The sequence below is a fragment of the Passer domesticus genome, chromosome Z (genome assembly GCF_036417665.1).
Source record: "Passer domesticus isolate bPasDom1 chromosome Z, bPasDom1.hap1, whole genome shotgun sequence".
Taxonomy (NCBI): Eukaryota; Metazoa; Chordata; class Aves; order Passeriformes; family Passeridae; genus Passer; species Passer domesticus.
The window spans coordinates 50,629,442-50,649,499 of record NC_087512.1 but is presented as its reverse complement, the minus strand read 5'-3'; the positions used below and the strand labels follow the sequence as shown (position 1 = coordinate 50,649,499).

General features: G+C 47.8%; 1 protein-coding gene across 1 annotated transcript; it reads right to left on the bottom strand.

Moving 5' to 3' along the window:
• Positions 1-16,728: 16,728 nt before the first annotated feature.
• Positions 16,729-19,666, bottom strand: LOC135290862 (uncharacterized). Its single transcript, XM_064404874.1, has 3 exons — positions 19,131-19,666; positions 18,154-18,501; positions 16,729-17,313 (listed from the first exon to the last, which is right to left on the bottom strand). The coding sequence occupies exons 1-3, from the start codon at positions 19,639-19,641 to the stop codon at positions 16,991-16,993; spliced, it is 1,182 nt and encodes a 393-aa protein (XP_064260944.1). The 5' UTR covers positions 19,642-19,666; the 3' UTR covers positions 16,729-16,990.
• Between the last annotated feature and the right edge of the window lie 392 nt (positions 19,667-20,058).

The following is a 20,058-nucleotide window of genomic DNA, read 5'->3' as shown; positions in this document are numbered from 1 at the left end:
TCATTACTTTCAACATGAGGAAATGCCAGAATTTGTTTGATCTTTTGCTTTTTTATGTGGTGTTTCTGATTCCCACATTTTTATATGCATATGTATCTTTTTTTAGGATCATGGTCACAGACTCCGTTTTCCTTCAGATCCCAACATGGTCAGTGCCCAGAACAGCCAATGAACAACTAATCAATATTCTTTTTCATCTCTTTTGTTTAATAATAAACTCAGACACCATTGATCTTTTGGGAATCCAGGACAATACTTGTGTGCAAAGTTTGCAGGGTAGATTTAAGTATCAAGCCCTGTGAATTTTGTCTTCTCTCTTTTCCGTTCCCTTTTTCCTTCATCTCTTGCCTGACCTCAGGGCCCCTTCCCTCCTGTCAGGCCCTCTGTTTGTTGCACTCCAGTGAAGCTCTCAGCTGTGGGTTCCCCAGCGTGGCAGCTCCAGTCTTCAAGCAGCAGAACCCAGCTGAGGCTGGCAGCTCAGGCACCCCCTCGGCCAGCTGGGCTTTCAGCTGCCAGGGCAGCACGGAGGGAAAGGGGCCGAGAGAGAGCTGAGGACGCTGCCAGAGCAGCCCTTGGGCAGTGCAGGGGGAGGGTGGCTTGAGCTGCTGCTGAGCCCACTGCAGGTGCACAGGAGGCTGCTCTGCACGGCCGGGGTGTGCCGTCCATCCACACAGAAAGGCAGGGCCAGCAGGCTCTCATGGGGGGACAGTAGGCTCCATCCATACCAAAACTTCGTCAGGCCTGCTAAAACCTCCCTTTGTCCTTCTGTCTGAACGTTGGCAGTGGTTTAGCTTACAGAACGGAGGTTTCACGAGACAACTGATTATAACTTGTAAACACATTTCCATGGGTTCTTGTTTTGCGTGGGGCTTTTTGGTTTGTTGTGGTGTTTTACTTTAGTTTGGGGGTTTTGCAAGTGTGTGAGGCTGAACTGTGTCCCAAAGTTCTTGTGCATTCATGAAGCTGTAGAGTGCCCTCCATGGGAATCTCCTCGGCTACGTACAAGCCCAGAGACCAGCACGTGGCACCTCAGGCCGAGCACAAAGGAGCACAGGACGATCTACAGAGTGCTCTGTAACAATAGGCGCTTTGAGCTGCTGTCCAGTGTGCAAGAACTACATCCCCTCTTCTTCAGATTCTCCTAAAAATGCACACTGTTCTTGTTTTGTATGATGCAGCTCTCTTAAGTGTATCTGCACAGCATTCACACAGATGTTTGCTAAGACAATTCTGTTGCAGCTGAAAAGATCCAGGTACGCTGCGCCCTGAGCAATAGCAGTAGATAAATGGACATAGAGAGACTTCAGGAGCAGAAGCAGCATTAAATCCATGACAATATGTACGTGAGGAAATAGAGAAATCCACCCATGGTTGCGCAGCCCACGCATCTCCACTGGGTTCTGTAGAATGGCAGCAAATAATGCACAGGTATCGAGACCATGACTGACCCAAGAAGAGCAGGGAACAAGTTGGAAATGAGTAGGGGAAAAGAGTGGTGTAGAAGGGAATCATGCTGTATAGGCATTTGTGTTCTTTCCACAGCATGTAGAACTTAGAGCATGAATATACATCAGATTTAAATATTCCTGTAAAGCCTTAAAAACATTCCTTTACATGTGGTTATTTACACAAACATACCTGTGAACAAATAAAAAAAATCCACAACTACATGTATCATTAAGCTGGATCCTCTGTAGATTCTCACATTAATGCTTGCAAAATTACATGATACTTCCAAACATCTAAAGACTTTTGTCCTCCGTTTGCTTCTTTAAAGCTCACAAAATGTAATGAAATTCTCTTTAAAACTGCAGAGAATGCTGCATGGCTAAGCAAGCCATTATTTGCTTGCTCACAACCATCTCTTCCTTGTCTGTCAGAGTCACTGACACATTAATTGCTTATCCAAACTCCAAACAGTTAATGAGTCACTCTGAAGATGAAATAAATATTAATGAGCCAATTTGAATGGAATTCATGTTCTCTGCCTCTTAAAGCTGAAGGTCTGTATTTATTCCATGTCAGAATTAAGTCTTGATACCTAATAAATGGGAAAACATGAAATATGCCGACTAGGTCACCATGTTTCAAAGGATGATTGCATTTTAGTCTTGTTGGACCAAATCGGTGATCAAAGAGAGAAAGGACTGGTCAATTAGAACCGAGAAAGCAGGTGAAAGAGCTGTCTAGGTCTGGTGCAGCTGGAGTTAAAAATGGAGTGTGTGGGTTTTGAAGTTGGGCAGGGATTCCAGAGCAGATGATTTTGACATAACATTACTAAATGCATGATCTTCAAACAAACACATTGGCAGCAAAATCATGACATAAGAAATGTGATATTCCTTGCATTGAGCAAAGGAAGGGGAGAAGGAAGGCATGGAGTTTTCAGGGGTATCCAAATAAATCCACTTTATTCTGGATCAATATGGAATTTTCATGAAGCCAAAACCATGAAGTGGAGGGTTCTTCGGCCATTCAATTTTTTATTAAAATTCAGTGAAAGATACTATTTTGGAGTGTAAAAACTTTCATGTTGAAAACAGGAGTGTGCTGAGAGATCCTGAAGCCTGGGCCAATGGCAATTCACTGTTGAAAATCCAAGTCGAAAACTTTTCAAATGAAATGACCCAGGATGAAGTAGAAAACAGAAGTCCTTACCTTGAATCTTTTATGTGCCTCTTCTAACTCATTCCTGAAAGTGGTAGGCAAAGAGGATCCCACAGAAATCAAAGGAGCATCAGGGTATATCCCCGAAAGGCAACTGTAGGTGTGAAACGACTTGGGAGTTAGAGAGACATCAGTGAGCCACTTGTGAGTCAAACTGTTAGTGAAGAGCCCTTCTCCAAAGAAATGAGAGCTTCTCTCTGTAGCCATGATATTTTATGAAAAACCCTTTGCTAGGATTTTTCTCCTATTCTAGCTGAGAAGCCTCAGAAAAGAAATGTAAACAATTAACTATCTGATGTCTGTGGAATGTGGTCTGGACATTGTTTACCAACAGGTGCATCTGTGATTGGTGCATGTTGGTTGTTTCTAATTAATGGCCAGTCACAGGTGCAGCTGGCTCGTACTCTCTGAGAGTCGTGAGCTTTTGTTATTCATTCCATTGCTGTCCGTTCTAGCCTTCTGATGAATCCTTTTCTCTCTATTCTTTTCGTATAGTTTTAGTATATCATTTTAATGTAATATCTATCATAACATAGTAAATCAACCTTCTGAAACATGGAGTCAAGATTCGCAGCTCCTCACACAAAGCAGCAACCATGTCTCTGGAGGAAGCTGAGCAGCAGGATATTACGGCTCGTGTAGCTGGCAGGTATAAAGCAGATAAAGCAGGGAATTTGTGGAAATGAACCCTGGTATTCACTGGTCTCAGAAGGATGAAGAACCCATTTTATCAGACTCTGGGTCTTAGTAAGAAAGGAAGAGACCTCTATTTATTATATCAGGCCCAGCTGTTCATGGTCAGAGGTCGTATCAGCTGCTCAGCAGAAGGCACAGCTTTAACTCCAGCTCATCACACCTGGAGGCAGCCCTGGAAGTGCTCCTGCACCTCAGCTGGTGCCAGAGCACAGGGACACCCGCACACCCTCCTTAGACCCCTGTGTGCCATAAAACTAAAGGCATCTCCCCGAACCAACCAGCCAAAGCAGCACTGAGCACAGAACATGTCACTGCCAGTGACGCCTGCATGAAAGGATACAGAGAAAAGTACAATTACAAAACGTATTGGGGGCTGAGTATAATACAGGAAAAATTCAGATTTTGGTACTTATCTTCATAAATGAGCATATATACTAGCTCTTTTCCCTAACGTGTGCTTAAAGAGCCTGCACTTTCCATAGCAGTGTCCTAAAATGCTTCCCTTCACACATTCCCAGCTAGCAGAGCTCTCACTCAACCTGTTTTTTCTCTTAAGTGTAAGGAAGGACTTAGTTTAGATGAACTGTGCTGCTTCCTCTTTTGTATCTGAAAGATACAAAATTATGGAAACAATATCTGCAAAGTCATAGGTTCTTTGAGGCAGGCCCCTGGTATGTAAAATAAGGACTGTGTACATGTAGCATCATGTCCACATCAGATAACACCCAAACCATTTTCTTAGGTTCATGTAAAATACTTTTTGTATCTCCCAGAAATGGCGCAGCCAAATGAGGTTGCGCTTAGAAACAAATGCGTTCCTCACGGTCCAAACGGCCAAACAAATGACAGCTGCCAGTGACACTTTTCCTACGGCTCCGTTTGCCCCAAGCGTGGATAAAAGCGGCGTCCCAGCTGCTGCGCTCATTCCGGCGCGCGGATCCCAGCCTGCCCCGGAGCGTCAGGAGCAGGGATGGAAGCTCAGCAGCTCGGGCTCGATGCCGTGTGCTGCGCTCGGCGCTCCTGAGAGCTGCTGCAGGGCCGGAGCAGGCCCGGCCCGCGGGGAGCGGCTCCTGCTGCGGCAGCCGGGCGGCCTCGGGGCTGCAGGGGCAGCGGCCGGGCAGGGCTCGGCTCAGCCCCGGGCAGCGCCGCCTTCTCAGCAAAGCTCCGTGCCGGCTGCGGAGAAGGGCGGGGGACCTGCTGGAGAGATCCTGCAATGCCCAAATTCAGAGCCCGCGGCAGAGGCCGCCCGGGGCACAGCGACCTTCCCGTTGTCCTGCGGCCTTTTTGGGAACGATGCCAAAGGGGCCCGGGTCTCTCCTGCCGCCTGCGGGCACCAGCACGTTGCAGGGACCTGTCCGTCAGAGCAGGGTTAATCCGGGCTGGAGACTGCTGCAAACAGGCATCACAACATCCCTTCCCAAATTCCTCTGTGCTAAGGGCTGTGCCGGACAGGAGGAGCCCACCACCTGTGAAAAACTCCTGCACATTCACAGCAGCCTCAGCAGCCGTGGTTGTGCACACATTGCAGAGCAGTGTGCTTGTGAAAGCCAGCCTGATAAGTGTTTCAAAGGTTTCTGCAACCAGTCAATAGATTGATTGATCAATCAATATTTTTCAAGGATTACAAAAATAAGAAATTAGAGTACGAAGTCAAAACAATTGCGTTACAACAACCTGCCTATATCCCAATTGAATTCTTGCATTATAATTTTTGAGGAGACAAACCTCTCCCAATCTAGTACAAAAGTCTTTTCTCTATAGGGAAACACTTTACAAGTAATATTACCACATTTAATAATCCGTGGGTTTTTTGCAGGTTCCACTAAACACAGCCTAAAAATATGTATAACAGAAAATAGTTGTAAGCTGAGTTATGAAGTTACAAAATGTAGCAACGGCCTGTTGTACCTGTCTGCGTACGTAAACATTTGCTCTCCCATCTGACGGCTCATTCTGCAAGTTGCAATAAACAGCTGAATGCTCTCAGCAGCTCCAAATCCTTCCCCTTACCATCCTGAACGGATGGACAAAAGTAGCAATAACCAACATGAACAGCTCTTCACTTCTATTAAAACTTAACTCTTGAAAGATCCGTTTTTATTTTGTGTCTTCCAGGGGAAGCAGACGTACCAAACACACGGGAGAACATAATTTTCCACGGTGCTGTTTGGTCTGGAAATTGGCGTGGTCAAGAGCTTCTTTCCTCAGGAACTGGTGGATAATCCCTCTAAGCCTCAAGAGCTGCATAATGAGTAAAGCCTGGACGGACCAACTTGCATTTCACGTGTTAGATGGCAATCCTTAAATACTCTGAGCGGTGTTTAATAAAGCAGTTAGAGGATACTGGAAAAACATCCTCTCCTGACTTGATCTGTGATTTGCAGGTAAGGAAAAATGTCCGTTTTCTAAAGAGAAAAAGAGTGTTTACATTGAGGAATTCCCTAGACCTGCCTGAGAAGGTTGCACTTCAGAGAAGACAAGGAAGCAATCTAGGGATCAAAAGGAAACTTAGAGTAAGTTGAGAATAAAAACACAGAAACGCATACTGCAAACATTAACCCTTTTGATACACTGAATGGCTACGACTCTGTAACTTTTATTCCAAGTTGTACAAATTTTCATGTATTTTTTTTTACATTTATTTTTAAATAAGGCTGTACAAATAAAGTAGGGAAAAGCACGAAGTACAGTTAATATTGTCCACAGAGTGCTGTTAAATACAGGCAGAATCAAATAGTGTCAAACTATGTCAAGCAATCTCTGAAGTCTGCTAGTAAGTTGCTGACCAAAAGGAATGGTAGGAAAACCAGAACAAATGTAAGAAAGACAAGTCTGGCTATCACATCTTTAATAAAAATCCATGCATAAGTGCCTTCTATTATGATAAAAACATTTCTCCTGTTCAGGTCAGTGAAAGGATTCTCACTGACTGCAGTGGGTTGGAAATTGCATGCTTTGTGAAAAGATGACAGAGAGAACATTAAAGTGATCTGGATATCCTTTGTAATCAGTCTCTGTTTCCTCCAGTAAAAATGAGATACATACTTATAAATCACAATCATTCCTCTGCTCTCTGGAAGTCTTATTTTGGTATTTCACACCACTCTTCAGATTGAATTTGCTGTTCTCCTTTCTATTCTTCTAGCAGTCACATGAGTAGGGACAAAAGTGCTGACAGTTCACAGGAAAGAGTCAGAAAGTGCATTCCACTTGTGTGGTTGTTTTGTTTTTATTGCTACATCACATCCATGTGTGACCCTCTCCTTAAGTGAGTGTCACTATAACCATTCATACCTGCCAAATATCACAGTGATTCAGGAAAGGGATTAATTTGTTTCAGAAGTCAGACTCCCAAAGTCAGTGCCCTTCACGAAGCTGTGTTCCCACCAATGGAGACCTCCTCAACAAAGCCTCTTGGGTTTATCCTGGGAGCCAAGAGCAGAAGTGCCAGCTGAGCAGATCTGCAGCTGCCAACATCTCCTGCAGCCCCTCATGCCTCTGAGCTGAGCTGAATTTTCATATATCTATCTATATCTTTATATATTTATATCATCTATCTATCCATCTGTCTATCTATCTAGCTAGCTCTATCTCTATCATCTATATCTATATCTATATCTATATCTATATCTATATCTATATATCTATATCTATATCTGTATTTCTATATATCTATATCTAATCAATATTTATCTGTTTAAAGAAGATGAGTGTACCTTCAGCCTCAGCAGCTCATCTCCTGTACGTGAGACCCCTGCCCTGAACCCCATGTCTGTAGAGGTGTGCATGGGGGGGTGTGTGTGTGTGGGAGACCTTTTTCCTTCTGGAGCAGCAAATGAGGCACAACATATCCCACAGGGTAGATTAAATTGAACAAGATGCCCACTTGAAGGCACCTGAACCGAGGATGAGATCTCCATCAGCTCTACAGGCAGTTTGGACACCCAGCTCCTATGGAGGAACAGGCACATGGAAACTAAAGTACAGCCCAAAATTATTAAATACCAACAATAATACACCTCCTTTTTAGTGGGGGAAATAAGGACTGCAAAGAACATGCAGTCCCACTACAGAAACTTTATGGAGCTGCCTAAGAGTGTTTGAGAGCAATTTTAAGGGGAGATGCCATTTTTTATTTGTCTGTCCAAAAGGACATGTGTGCTCTGCAGGTCTTGGGTGGTATCTGTAGGCTCTTTATGGACATGTTGCATTTAAAACAGTATTAGATGGCTGTGCTGAGACCACAAGAGTAAATTCTAGATACCTGGTTATCAGAGGCTTGGCAAGCCTTCATGTGCAAATCTTGGAGCAACCCAGAAGAGCAAAGACAAAAACTTAGGCAAAAGTGATTCTTGGTTTAGATGGCTTGAAAGAATGAAATGTGAAGAATGTTAAAGCTTTTTTAGTATTACTTTTCCTAGATGGAAACCATAAAATCAGAGATCTAAAATGCCTCTTCCGATCCATGGCTGCACTATCCTATTACCAAGAGCACAAATATTAGCTGAAAGAATAAGTCATGCTGCACGTGGATAATCAAGAGATTTTAGAATGTGGTCTGAACAATAACAAATATGGAACAGCATTGCTGCTGCTGCCTCAGCAACCCCCAGATGAATGAGGAGAATAATTAACTATGCAATGATTAACTATGACTTTTGCTGCCTTTGTAAACAGGATATGATGATACTGGCCACTTGTGTTTACAATTCTGCAATAGTGTTGCTTAATTGTCATTTTATGATTTCTTACCGAATCTGTTATCCAGCTTTTTTCTACTGGCACATTTTCTCCTTTATAGCCATGGCAATTTCAGAGATTTGGTTTGCTCTCAGCAAATTTGCTGCCAGACTGCAAATCAGACCTATGTTTACTTGCAGTGCTGACCGGATCCTGGGAATACCTCGCCATGGCAGTCTGTGTCATTTACAACACTTCCTGATACTTCAGTGACAAAATCAAGTGATACTGGTTCCATACTGCAAGCTGGAGCAATGTGTTTATCTTTGAAGTCTGTGGGCTGAGACTAAAATAATCAGCATTAGTTATTCAGCAACATACAAGAAGTGATGAGTTTTCAATCAGTATAAATCAAATTCCTATAAAATACATTTTAAGTATAACTAAGATGGGCAAGATAAGCTCTTCTTATTGTTATCAAATGATTCTTTGAATCCTCAAGGGTCAGTGTCTCTTATCTCCATCATTGATGAGATCTTCACGTTAACTGCTGTACAACATCATACAGATAGTTTGTTCAACCCTACTGGCAACAATGTCTGGTGTTTACCACAGATGATGTGTCCCTTTTGTTCTTCTTTGGTGACAATTAAAATTATTGCTTGTAGACTCCTACATCAAACATCAGGGTTGTCAATATTTTAACAGATTAATTTTTCAAAGAACAGCAGTGTTTCTCTTCCTGATTTTACTAAATAAGAAGAGAACATGAGGCTAGCAAAAAATAATTAGATGAGAACTTGTTTATGTATAGCGTTTATTCAGTTGATACTTCTTACCAAATACATATATACATGATTTTTAGGTAATGGTGTATTTAACCAAGTGATGTAAAGTAACTCCAGATTGATGTACAATAACTCTCAGGTCATAGCTTTAAAATATTTGCTCTCCTCCCTTCCTTTAATCTTTCTGTTCCTGAGAGCTGTCGGTAGTTGTAAATGATAATGAAGTTCCAAGGTATCCGTTAGTCCAGTGGATTCCTCTATTTAAATGAAAAATCAAAAGTATACCTATGCCTTGTTTCCTATGGGAAAAAAAAATAGAGCTCTAGTATTTTAGTCTTGGGCATTATTCAGATTTAATGGAAATATTGCACAGAATGAAATCAAATTTGGATTCGATTTTAAACCAGCCCTGCAACTCTCATCCTTACTAGTTTTAGCAAAGTGTCTTTATAATATGGGTACCTCAGAAAAAAAATTCAAATAAATTTCTATGGAACTGTGCTGCTGTGAAAAAAGTACACTTTCTTAAGTTTACCCTTTCTTCACACAGATGTTACAAACATAGAAAATTACAAACATATATGTGTGTATAAATATATATATGTGTGTGTGTGTATATCAGCTGAAGGAGAGAATGCACGGTTCTAAATTTGGAGCACCACCTTTGGAAACACAGATGGTACTTAATGCAGTCTAAAAAATTAAACATCCAGTATTAGCAGTGGGCCAACAAGTTTTGATCTGGTATAATTGCTTTCATTTGTAATCAGGTTTGCTTCCTGCAGTGGGTTGTGGAGGAATTAGTAAAGCTAAGAAGATCTCTAGAAAGCTGGGAAAGCAGGCCTTAGAAACAGAAAGAGCCAAGACACTTAGAGCTATCTGCAGCTGCAAAGTCTGAAAGTAGAAAATGTTACAATAGTAGAGCAAGTGAGGATATTAAACAAGAGCTTGAGTCTTAGGCTTGGCTAAGATAGACTTTTAGATGGCAGGAAAATATGCTTAGCAAAATAGTAGAAAGTTTTAAGCTTACTAATGGAACATTGTGTATTGTTAATAAAAAGAAGACACGCAAGCACTGTGTGAAGCAGGTGTACGTGTACTTTTAGTAATCGGTTAAAACAACTGTCTGTAAGCTTTAGCAACATGCTATTGGCTAAAAAGTTTTTAAGATGCTCTGTAAGAAAGAAATCTTTGGCTGCTGCTGGCTGTACGTGAGCTTTGCCCTCTGCCTATTGTCTCAACCATGTAATGAGGCTGATCCCGCCAATAACGCGCAAGTCTTGTACCCGAGCAGCCCCGGCCCGTTCATGAAAAGGAAAAACACCGACACAGCTTGAGGCTTAGGAAGGCAAAGAGAGCCTGCAGGGCAGGTGGCTGTGCTGTGACTGCAGCAGCAGGAGGGGTCACCTCGGGGCTCAGGAGGGGCTCCGCTGTCCATCCGCGATGTGCCCGCTCCTCCTGCGTCCTGCGAGTCCTTCCCTGGCAGTGACAGCGGGAGCTGCTCCCTGCCGCCGGCCGGCTCCTCTGCCTGGAGTCCCTCCGAGCTGTGCAGTACAAGCTCCCTCTTGCCTGGAGCCAAATGCGTGCCTGTGCCTTGGGCTGGCTTTGCCAGCTCTCTTTTTCCAAGCGTGTGACTCCCAGGCTTCTGCCCCAGCCCAGGGATGTTTGTTATTTCCATCCCCAGCTAGTTTGACACGGTGAATCACTGTGGTTTTACCTAAGAGGTGAATTGTAAGAGCCTAAATGAGAGATGCGGGACTCCAGGCGGCTCTTCCAAAACGCAGTTTATCACATGCAAGACGTTAGAGCAGTCCAGGGTCGTGGGCGACAGAGCCTGTGCCTAGAGCTGTCAGCTGCATCTGCAGGCAGGCCTGGAGACCCTTCCTTTAGGTTACAAATGCATTATATACTTTTCTTTGCTGAGCATCTTAATACAGTAGAACCAATCTATACCTTAACTTTTATCTATAGCCTATCATAACTACTACAATTACCATATTCATGTTAGTATTCTCCAATCACTAAATGTGTTTACAGTTTAAGCCAGAAGTTGTTTTTCAGTTTTCTTGCAGTGGAAAATTCTGACACCTTTTTTCCACTTGCAACATTTGCTGACTTGTTTGCCTGTGCTATCTTTCTGCTTAGTAAAAACATCTTCTTGTTTGAGGTGGGCTTATCCTTTGTTCTAAGTCATAAAAACCCCTTCTAACTAACATATCCTTTGCCTCCTTGGTTATCCAGTAAGACTGGCTCAGCAATTCTTTTCTTCTATATCAAAACTTGCTTCCATCTCTATTCCTTCCTCAGCTTCTACATTCAAAAAATCTTTCTGCTAAGCATACGTATCTGTGAGACTTTCTTGTCAAATTTTCATCCTTCCCAACATCGAATCAATAAGATTGTGGTGCTTTCTTGTACACAATGTCCTGTTAGGACCAAGAAGAAGCTGCTCCTGCAGTTTGGCTTGTGGCTGTTCCTGCACCATTTGCTCCACACGGCATGACCAAACAAAGTCTATCCTTTGCTTTACTAAGTTTAGGCTACAGCTTCGTGCAAATACATGTTAAAAGAGAAGAAATGCCATAAATCCCCTTACATTTTTCCCCTCCCTAGCCAGGGTGCTGCCTGAGGGGGTTCTGGAGATGGACCACATCTCTCTGACAAATACCCTCAGACGGATGTTTCACAGACAAGACAGGTCTCTTACCCACAGCTGGACACACCTGTGAGGAATTGGGTGCCACGGCCTGTCACACACTCGTCAAAGCTTCAGGATCAGTGAAGAAATAGGGACAAACATTGATGTGGTCGCTCATCAAGGAAATGAGAAGTGCCCCAAAGCCAATGTCAGTTGAAAAGGGAAATTCATTACAGACTGCTGCAACTGCACTGCTTAGACAGAGCGACCACTGCCTGATACAAGATGGCTGCAGAATGGCACCACTCTGCTGCCCCTATCTCTAAACAGAGAAATATCCATTTCAGTTCCCACAATCGAGTATGTCACGGGTTACTGAGCGCTGCCTACAGCTCTCTGTGTGTGTCTGTCTGTAAAGAACCAAACATGGACTGAATTATCTGCATATCCACAGAGCAGGAGCTCTGCTCCCAGTGGAGTCCCGGAGTTTTCTCAGCAGGCCTTGGCAGCCAGTGCTGAGCCAACGTGTGGCTCTGCTGCCATCCCAAATCTGCCCTTCCCGTGCCCAGCCTGAGTGCAGGTGGGGCATGTGCTGGCCATGGCCGGAGATTTCCATGGCCCAAATCCTGCAGCATTTCCATCTGCTCATGGCTTGGGGTAGCACAAATCACAAAACCCCCATCGCAGCTGACAAATGGCATTTCTTGCAGATTGCCACACTGCTGATGGACAAACACACGATGTAGCTGCTGCTCTCTGTGAAGAGAGCTGCGGCTACAACTCACGAGAATCAATTTCCATTGAAAAACATCATTTATTTCAAATTGCTGCACCCGTGCTGACAATACACAACTACACAAATCTCCATTTGGATTAAGAACAAGAATTTATTAGATTACTACAACCAGTCTATGTAAAAATATAAAAATACCAACTTCAGTTAACAAAACCTAATTTATTGCCAGCCTCTACAACTCACTAGATACAAAGATCAATTAGGACTTTAACAACCTAATTTATTGCATATTACTACAAGTGTACAGCCCATATAGAAATACAAAAATATGCATTCCCTTGTAGGGGTGCATTAGTTTTAAGTTGGTTTATTCCTGTACCCCCCATTCCTGTTTATGGTTTTGCCCGGGCTCTCTCTCTCTCCCTCTCCTTGATTGTCCCGTCAGTTACCAGTTATCTCTCCTAATCCCTCCCTGGCTGCCTGTCTGTTATTCAGTGTCCATACCCTTCCATCCAGAACCTTCTGTCTTGGACACTGAGTGATTGGACCAGAGGTCAGGGTTCAACCCTCAGTTTATTCCCACTGGAGATCCGAGATGTTTGTTACGCGTTATTCCCTCCTCTCAAAAATTTAGATTGGTCATTGTATTCTGTTTATAAGGCCCTGCCGGGCAAGCATTTTTGTCCGCGCCCGACGCACTTTCAATAAACCCTCCCGTTTTCCCTGTCGGCGCGGTCCGGTCTTTCTCCTGTGGGTCGCAGCCCAGCTCCTCTTCCAACGGCTCTGGGGGTTCTCGCCCTTCTGAAGGCATTCAGCCTTAAGCACTCTCCCTAGGAAGTCTCCCAGGGGGAGAGTGCCCTTCCCCCCTCAGTGCTGCCGGCGGCGCGGCCGGAGCGTGCCGGGGAGTCAGAGTCTTACAGGCTAGCTGTCGCCGCTGCATTCCCTCCCCAAGGAACCTTGTACCAAGAACCTTATCGATACAACTGTACAACTATATGACTCCATACATGTTTAAATAGTACTAAACACACACACAGAGAAATATTTATATATATAAAAAATATACATTGTTATAAATACCTATATAACAATCTACATATGTAAACAGAAATTAAATATTACATAATATACACTATATATATGAACAGATATATAACAGGAAGAAAAGGGACCCCAGCTGCCCCATCTTCAAAGCCTCTCCTGCGGCCTCTTCCCCCCGGGCAGAGCAGCTCTCCTGCACAGGGACAGCAAATGGGACATCTGGGAAGCAAAGGGAACACTGAGTCAGTATGCGGACGTTTCCCTTGGCAGCAGCTGCACTTCCATCAGGGAAGAGGAAATGTCAGAGCCTCCCCAGGAGGGTCAGAAAGAGAAAGCAGCCGAGCGGGCCGGGCTGTGGTGAGCGCAGCCGCGGCGGGACCGTCCCGCAGCCCCGGCAGCCCGGCAGAGCCGGCACAGCTCCCGGGCCCTGCCGGCACAGCTGCCTTGCCCAAGGACAGCCCCTGTGCCAGCCGGGGCAGCTGCGCTGAGCAGCCCCAGCACGGGCAGGGCCCACGGCCACAGCCCACGCCAGCCTCAGCCCCACCCTGCCTCCCCGGCCCTGGGGCCTCACCCGGGCTCTCTCCAGGCTGGCAGCAGCGGGGCCTCGCTCCCTGCTCCTGCTGCTGGCCCTCGGCTCCTCCCTGCTGGCTCCAGGCACTCTCCGGCGGTCCTCGTGGTCTTCATTGCAGCTGTGGCAAAAGTGGAGGCTCTGGAATTGGTTCCAAGGCCTGGCAGAGCTGCAGTCCCGGAGCCCTCTGTGCTCCCTGCTGGCCCCTCCATCCCCTCAGCCCCGCCATGCTCTCGGCAAACCCCCAGCCCCCTTCAGCTTCTCCAGCCCCTCACAGTCCTCTCACCTCCCTCAGTCCCTTCTGACCCATCCCGTCCCCTTAGACCCGCCACCCCCTCAGCCTGTGCCACTTGCCTGTCACCTCAGTGCCACCATGGCCCTGGGCTGCCCCACAGCCCTCAGCCCCAGCAGCAGCTCAGGGTCACCGTCCCTTCAGCGCCACCGCCCCCTCAGCCCCCTCAGCCCCCTCAGTCTCACCGTCCTTCAGCAGCTCCTCAGGAGACAGTGCCTGGGGCCACCGGCAGCTCCCAGCGCTCCAGGGACACCCAGGGCTGGAACTGCTGCTGCGCCCGGCCCGGCCGCCAGCTCGGACCCAGCCCAGGGAGAGGGGACACAGGGGGCACAGGGGGAAAAGCCAGAGGTGAAAAAGGCAGCCGAGGGGGAAAGAGGTAAAAATACTGCCTAGACCTACACTAACATCAATCTATCCATCTAAAAATCCATATAACTCTAACTACATATCGATGCAGATTTATAAATATAAAAATATTAAAAATATATTATTACTCTCTATGTATATAAATGTCAATTTTAAAATCTATAAATGTAACTACATGCACATAAATATAATTCTATCACATCAAAAACTATATATAGATTTAACTGTATAGATGTGTGTATATATATATATATATGTCCTCTATAAACCTACAAATATAACTATGTGGATATATAAATAGGATTGTATAAATCAATAAATGTAACTACATGGATATATAAATAGAACTATGGAAATCTATAAATCTATGTATAAATGGAGGGATTCCACCTGCCCGATGGTCACAGGCTCTCCCTCCGATCCTTTTTCTCACGCAGGGCAGCCCTCCTGGCAAGGTAGATTAGGTGGAAATCTGAGAAGCAAAGGGAACACTGGGTCAATATTGGCCTCTGTGCATCTTTCCTCTTGGAAGTCACTGTCCTTGTGTCAAAGACTGTAAAAGATGGCCTGAAAGGCAGAGTCTCACTTGGCAATTTGAAGCCTGCTCTTTAAAGAGTCAGAATCCATCCAAGCATTGAAAATTTCTGAAGTTTTGAAGAATCCCAATTAAGTCAAAACCCTTGCAGTGCAAAGGGCACCCATGAGAGCTGGAAACACAGGCAGCCCCAGCTGCCACAAAGAAGCCCAGCCTTGTTCTTTCTCTGTGCTGACAGAGAGACCTCAGTCCCCACTGAAATGGCTGAAGCTCAGGGCTGCTGGAAGCTGAGCTATGAATCAGCACCGTTCCCTGCCGTCTGCAACCTGCCCTCTGCAGTGAGCAACAGCTCCTCCAAAACAACCACCAGCTCTGGGATGAACAGCTGGGAGGGAAAGAACTTCCTAGCAGGCCTGCAGGCTGCACCAGCTTTGCTCAAGCATGCAGATCCAAAGTGCTCTATCTCTCCTTTAGTTCTCACTAATTTGGGGTAATTTCAGGTTTTCCTTGAGCTACTGGATTTGTGACTGATGATTTGCTTGGCCTCAGAGCTTCTGCTGCTTGTATTTTTAATGTATCTCACTACACCTACCAGCAGACTGGTACAACATTGATTTAATGCTTGGAGACAAACAGCTCAGACTTCTACACTGACCTTTTCTTGTGGTTTTTTTCTCTCCCTTCAAGAGTCACTCAGTGTTGCCTCCAGAGCACTGACACCCTACAGCAAATTTATCCACAGACTTCAGCACAAAACTGGGACACCCGAGTTGGTGACACAACTCCACAAGGTCAGCTTTATTCCCTCCTCCCTTGCCACAGCAGAGGACTCAGTGTCAGAGCCTCTGGAGAAGCGTGGACGGCAGGGCTCGGGGAGATTGTGCCACTGCAGGATTTGAACTAAAGGCACCAGGAAGCACCAGCCCTGCAGACAGGAGCTCAACTCTGCTCATCTCCCTTGCTGCCAGAGGCAGGCTCGGAGCAGCCATCTCACACCTCTCTAAACCAAGGGGGACTCTGTCCTTACCAAGCTCTTCGGGCTCCTGGGAATTGTTCCCGCACCTCCTGGTGCCAGGCAAAGCTCCTTCTGCTTCAGCTCTGTCCACAGGCTGCCCTCCCGAAGACTCAGGGGCAACATTAATATTCCCCTTGAAAGAGAAACAGAAAGGAAGAAACCCTTCTCACCAGTTACACCAAACACCTGGTCCAACAACTCCATGGCTCACACTCTTAATCCCTTGTTCCTAACAAGAACTCTGGGCCCCAAAGCCCTTCAAGAGTCAAAACAATTTCACTTCTCAAACACAGTCCAAAAGCTGTCAAAGCTGACAGTGTTGAACGTGGGGGTGACACTGAACACATGGAATGGCTGCTAAGGAAGGAGTCCTGGCACAGAGATTTGCTCCTCCTCCACAACCCTGAGCAAAGCAGTCTCATCCAGGCTGCAGCTTGGCAGGGACTGCGTGGGAACACACATCTCTTCCCACAGAGCTGCCCAAGAGCAAGGTGACTGAGCTCTGCAACATGGACAGCAAGACTGGCCAGTTTGCCCAGCTGAGGATTTCCCAGATGGAGACTGGGCTGCAGGCACCAGGTTACCCAGAGGACAAGAAAGCTGCAGCTCCAGCCCAGCCCCACACACGGCTCTGGGAGCGCCCACACGCCCGGCAGGGCTCACACAGCAGCAGCAGCAGCTGCAGCCCAGCCCTGCTTTGCCTTGGCCTTCCCACCCAAAAGAGGCACAGCCCACATCTGCTGCTGGAACAGGCACCTCTGGCATGTCCCTCCCTGCACGGGACACTTGGCAATTCTCCAAACACTCTTCTCTTCTTTCCCACCAAACAAAGCCTCTTAGAACCTACAAAGCTTCCACTTCCTCACCACAAACACCCCTGCACGAGGGATTCTTCCCAGGAAAACAGGCACCCAAACCTGGCCAACACAGGCTCACACCTCTTCATCCTTATTCAGGGGGAGACTTTTTCATTCCCTCTTCTTTAGGAAGTCTTGTTTCACCAAGCAAATCTTTTCCTGTCCATTCACTGAGCTGAACTCAAGAAGCCTTTGCTTCTCAGCCATGCAACAACATTCACAAGCTCTCAGCTCCCAGCCCTTTTCTTCCCTGTCCAATGCAGTTACCTGAGCAGAGGGAGAAAACATCTCCTCCAGCGTCTCAAGCACCATGTCCAGATCTGGTGGTGGCAATTCCTCTTGCCCAGGAGTATTCCACAGCCAGCTGGGGGCTGTCCATGGTGCAAAACCAGCACTGCCAGCTGGAGCGCTGGGGCCTGAAGTGCCTGGGGTGGCTGCAAGAATCCAAACACATTGGTCAGGCTCCACAATGTGGCTTTGGGACACAGAGCTCTAGTGCTGCCTTGGATCAAACATCACAGGAAGCACAGAGCAACCTCAGTTCCAGAAATGTATTCAGACTTGCCAGGGGATTGGGGGAGTGAGTTCTCCTCTTAAAAAATATTTATCCTAATTCACATGTACACAGATTAAAGCATTGATTGTAAAAGGGATATAGACACACACACACATTTTATAATCACAGCCTTTTGCATCTTCCCAGCAGCTTTGGGATTTGGCTACATTTGGTTTCTCATCACAAAAGACCACAGAAAGTGGATTCACCCAGGAAGAGCCCAGATCTTCAGACACACATGCTGAAATTAAACTGTGAGTTTTTTCTAAAACCAGCCTTGTGGGTGAGGCTGTATTCTGCAGCTCCAACTCTTCTGGGGCAGGCAGAGCTCATTTCAGTGGTTTGGCTTGATTTTCAGGGCAGACAGTCTTAAAGCTCTGCAATATCCTCTCATCATCCTAGTCTGGCTTCATTCAAAGAAAGAGGGGAGTGCACCTAACACTGATGACTTGTTAGGCAATATATTTTGCCTTGCCCTTGTACCCCTACAGAAGGGCTGTCTGGAAAATGCCCAGAACACCCTCCAAATCTGCAGCAAGGACAGGAAAAGCTGGCAGAAAATCCTTCTGTTTTCAAGATCCCTCTTCCTAGGCGACTTGACACTTTCTACCCGATTCTCGCTTGAGATCTACCCATGATAGAGCACTGCAGGAAAACTCTTTAAAGGGTCACTAACCAGGACCTGCTTGGAAAGCAAGGGTAGAAACTCTTTCCCTACCTGATGAACTGCAGGCTGGCAAATACTGCTCTGAAGATGTGCAGCTGCTTCCCTCTGGAGAGGCCATGGAAGGGCTGTGATGGTCTATGGGACGCAGAGAAACGGTGAGCTCAGGGCGGCATCTGCAGTCTATGGGAACCAGCGGAATGATGAGCTCACGCTTGAGATGAAATTTGCTGGTGCCTGGTTCCTCTGATGAAACCCCAAGAAATCCAGATGAGGCAAAGACTTTCTTGGGAGATGTCAGGAAGAAGTCAGACTCCTGAGCACCTGCGCTTAGCCTGGAAGGGCCTGGAGGCAGCTGTAAACCCTCAGGTGAGGCAGCAGTGAGGTCCTGGTATGAGAGCACTGTGTAGCAGTGAGGGAAGAAGAAAGGAAGCAAAGAGAAGGCCGCGTCACTATTGGTCTTTGGGTGTGTTTCCTTTGGCAGCAACTGTACTTCTATCAGGAAAGACAAAAGCTCCCATCCTCCCAAACAGGGTGAGAAAGAAAAAAATCCCCACATGTTCTGGGGCTATTCAACTAACAATTCCTTGTCTAATTAGCTCTGCCCTATTCGTTCAACTGTCTGGGAAAACTGTCCCACTGCTGCTCCTTGGCAGAAGGCAACTGCCAGAAACCCAACTGCCCGGTGCTTTCTCCTCTGCTCTACAGGGACAGGAGGCTCCCTCCAGCTGCGCTTGACCGGGACAGGGCTCTGGGCCAGGCAAGGAGCAGCGCCAGCCACGGCGCACGGCTGGGCCAGCTGCAGCCGAGCGGGCCGGGCTGTGGTGAGCGCAGCCGCGGCGGGACCGTCCCGCAGCCCCGGCAGCCCGGCAGAGCCGGCACAGCGCCCGGGCCCTGCCGGCACAGCTGCCTTGCCCAAGGACAGCCCCTGTGCCAGCCGGGGCAGCTGCGCTGAGCAGCCCCAGCACGGGCAGGGCCCACGGCCACAGCCCACGCCAGCCTCCGCGCCCACAGCTCCCACTCTTTCTCACCGGCTCTGGGCGGCTGCCCGGCGGGGAAGGACGCCAGCGGCCGCTCCGTGCGGAGCTGCTGGAAGCGGCTGGGCTGGCGGCTGCGCACCTCCAGCCCCGCTGCCAGCCGCTGCCTGTTGGCCCTGGTCAGGCGCTTGATATGGAGCAGGAGGTCGGGGCGGTCGCGGCGAAAGTTGGGGTTCCTGAAGTGGAGCCAGCCCCCGGCATCGCCGGGCTCAGATGAGCCAACCCGGCTCGGCACCTTGTGGAAGCCGTAGAGGTTGAGCTGCCGCACGAAACTACCGAAGTGCGTGGCTTGGAAGGAGTCCGGCGTCGGCCCCACCCCCTGGCCGCCCCCGTGGGCGTCGCCCGGGCTGAGCAGCTCCCGCTCGAAGAGCGAGCGGTCGACGAGCAGCCCCTGGGCGCGGCTGTCCCAGCGCACGGAGCGGACGCGGGGGCTGTTCACCAGGCGCCACAGCTTGGCGGGGAAGGCGCTGGCGCTGAGCCCGGCGGGCAGCGGCAGCTCCGCCATGGCTCCGATCGCCGCCTGTGGCCGCAACGCCCGCGGCGCAACGGCCGCGGCTGCGCCGGCGGCGCGCGGCCGGAGGGGGGCGCTGCGCTCGCGCCCAGCGCGGCCCCGGCGCGGGCCGGACTTGGCGGGGACGAGCGCGGCAGAGCCGGGGCCGCGGGCACAGCGCGGGCGGGGCGGCTCCCGGCGCTGGCCGGGCTCCGCACGGCACGGCACGGCACGGCACGGAAGGGCAGCGCCCGGCACGGCATTTCAGGGCAATGGAAGCCCGTGGCGAAGGCACTGGGAGCAGTTGCGGGCTCTGTCCCCACTGTGCATCCCGTGCCTGGGTCACCATCGGTGACAGAGAGGAAGGACATTGCTCTGGCTTGGCTGGGGAAAGGATGAGAAGGGGGCATTAGAAAACATTCATTTGGTCTC

What these genes read in the sequence shown, in the direction of transcription:
- LOC135290862 (XM_064404874.1), bottom strand. Translation starts at nt 19,641, where the DNA reads ATGGCGGAGCTGCCGCTGCCCGCCGGGCTCAGCGCCAGCGCCTTCCCC. An exon ending in CGGGCAGCCGCCCAGAGCCG is followed by an intron (nt 18,502 to 19,130) that starts GTGAGAAAGAGT and finishes ACTGCTACACAG; the next exon opens with TGCTCTCATACCAGGACCTC. An exon ending in GCCAGCCTGCAGTTCATCAG is followed by an intron (nt 17,314 to 18,153) that starts GTAGGGAAAGAG and finishes GGATTCTTGCAG; the next exon opens with CCACCCCAGGCACTTCAGGC.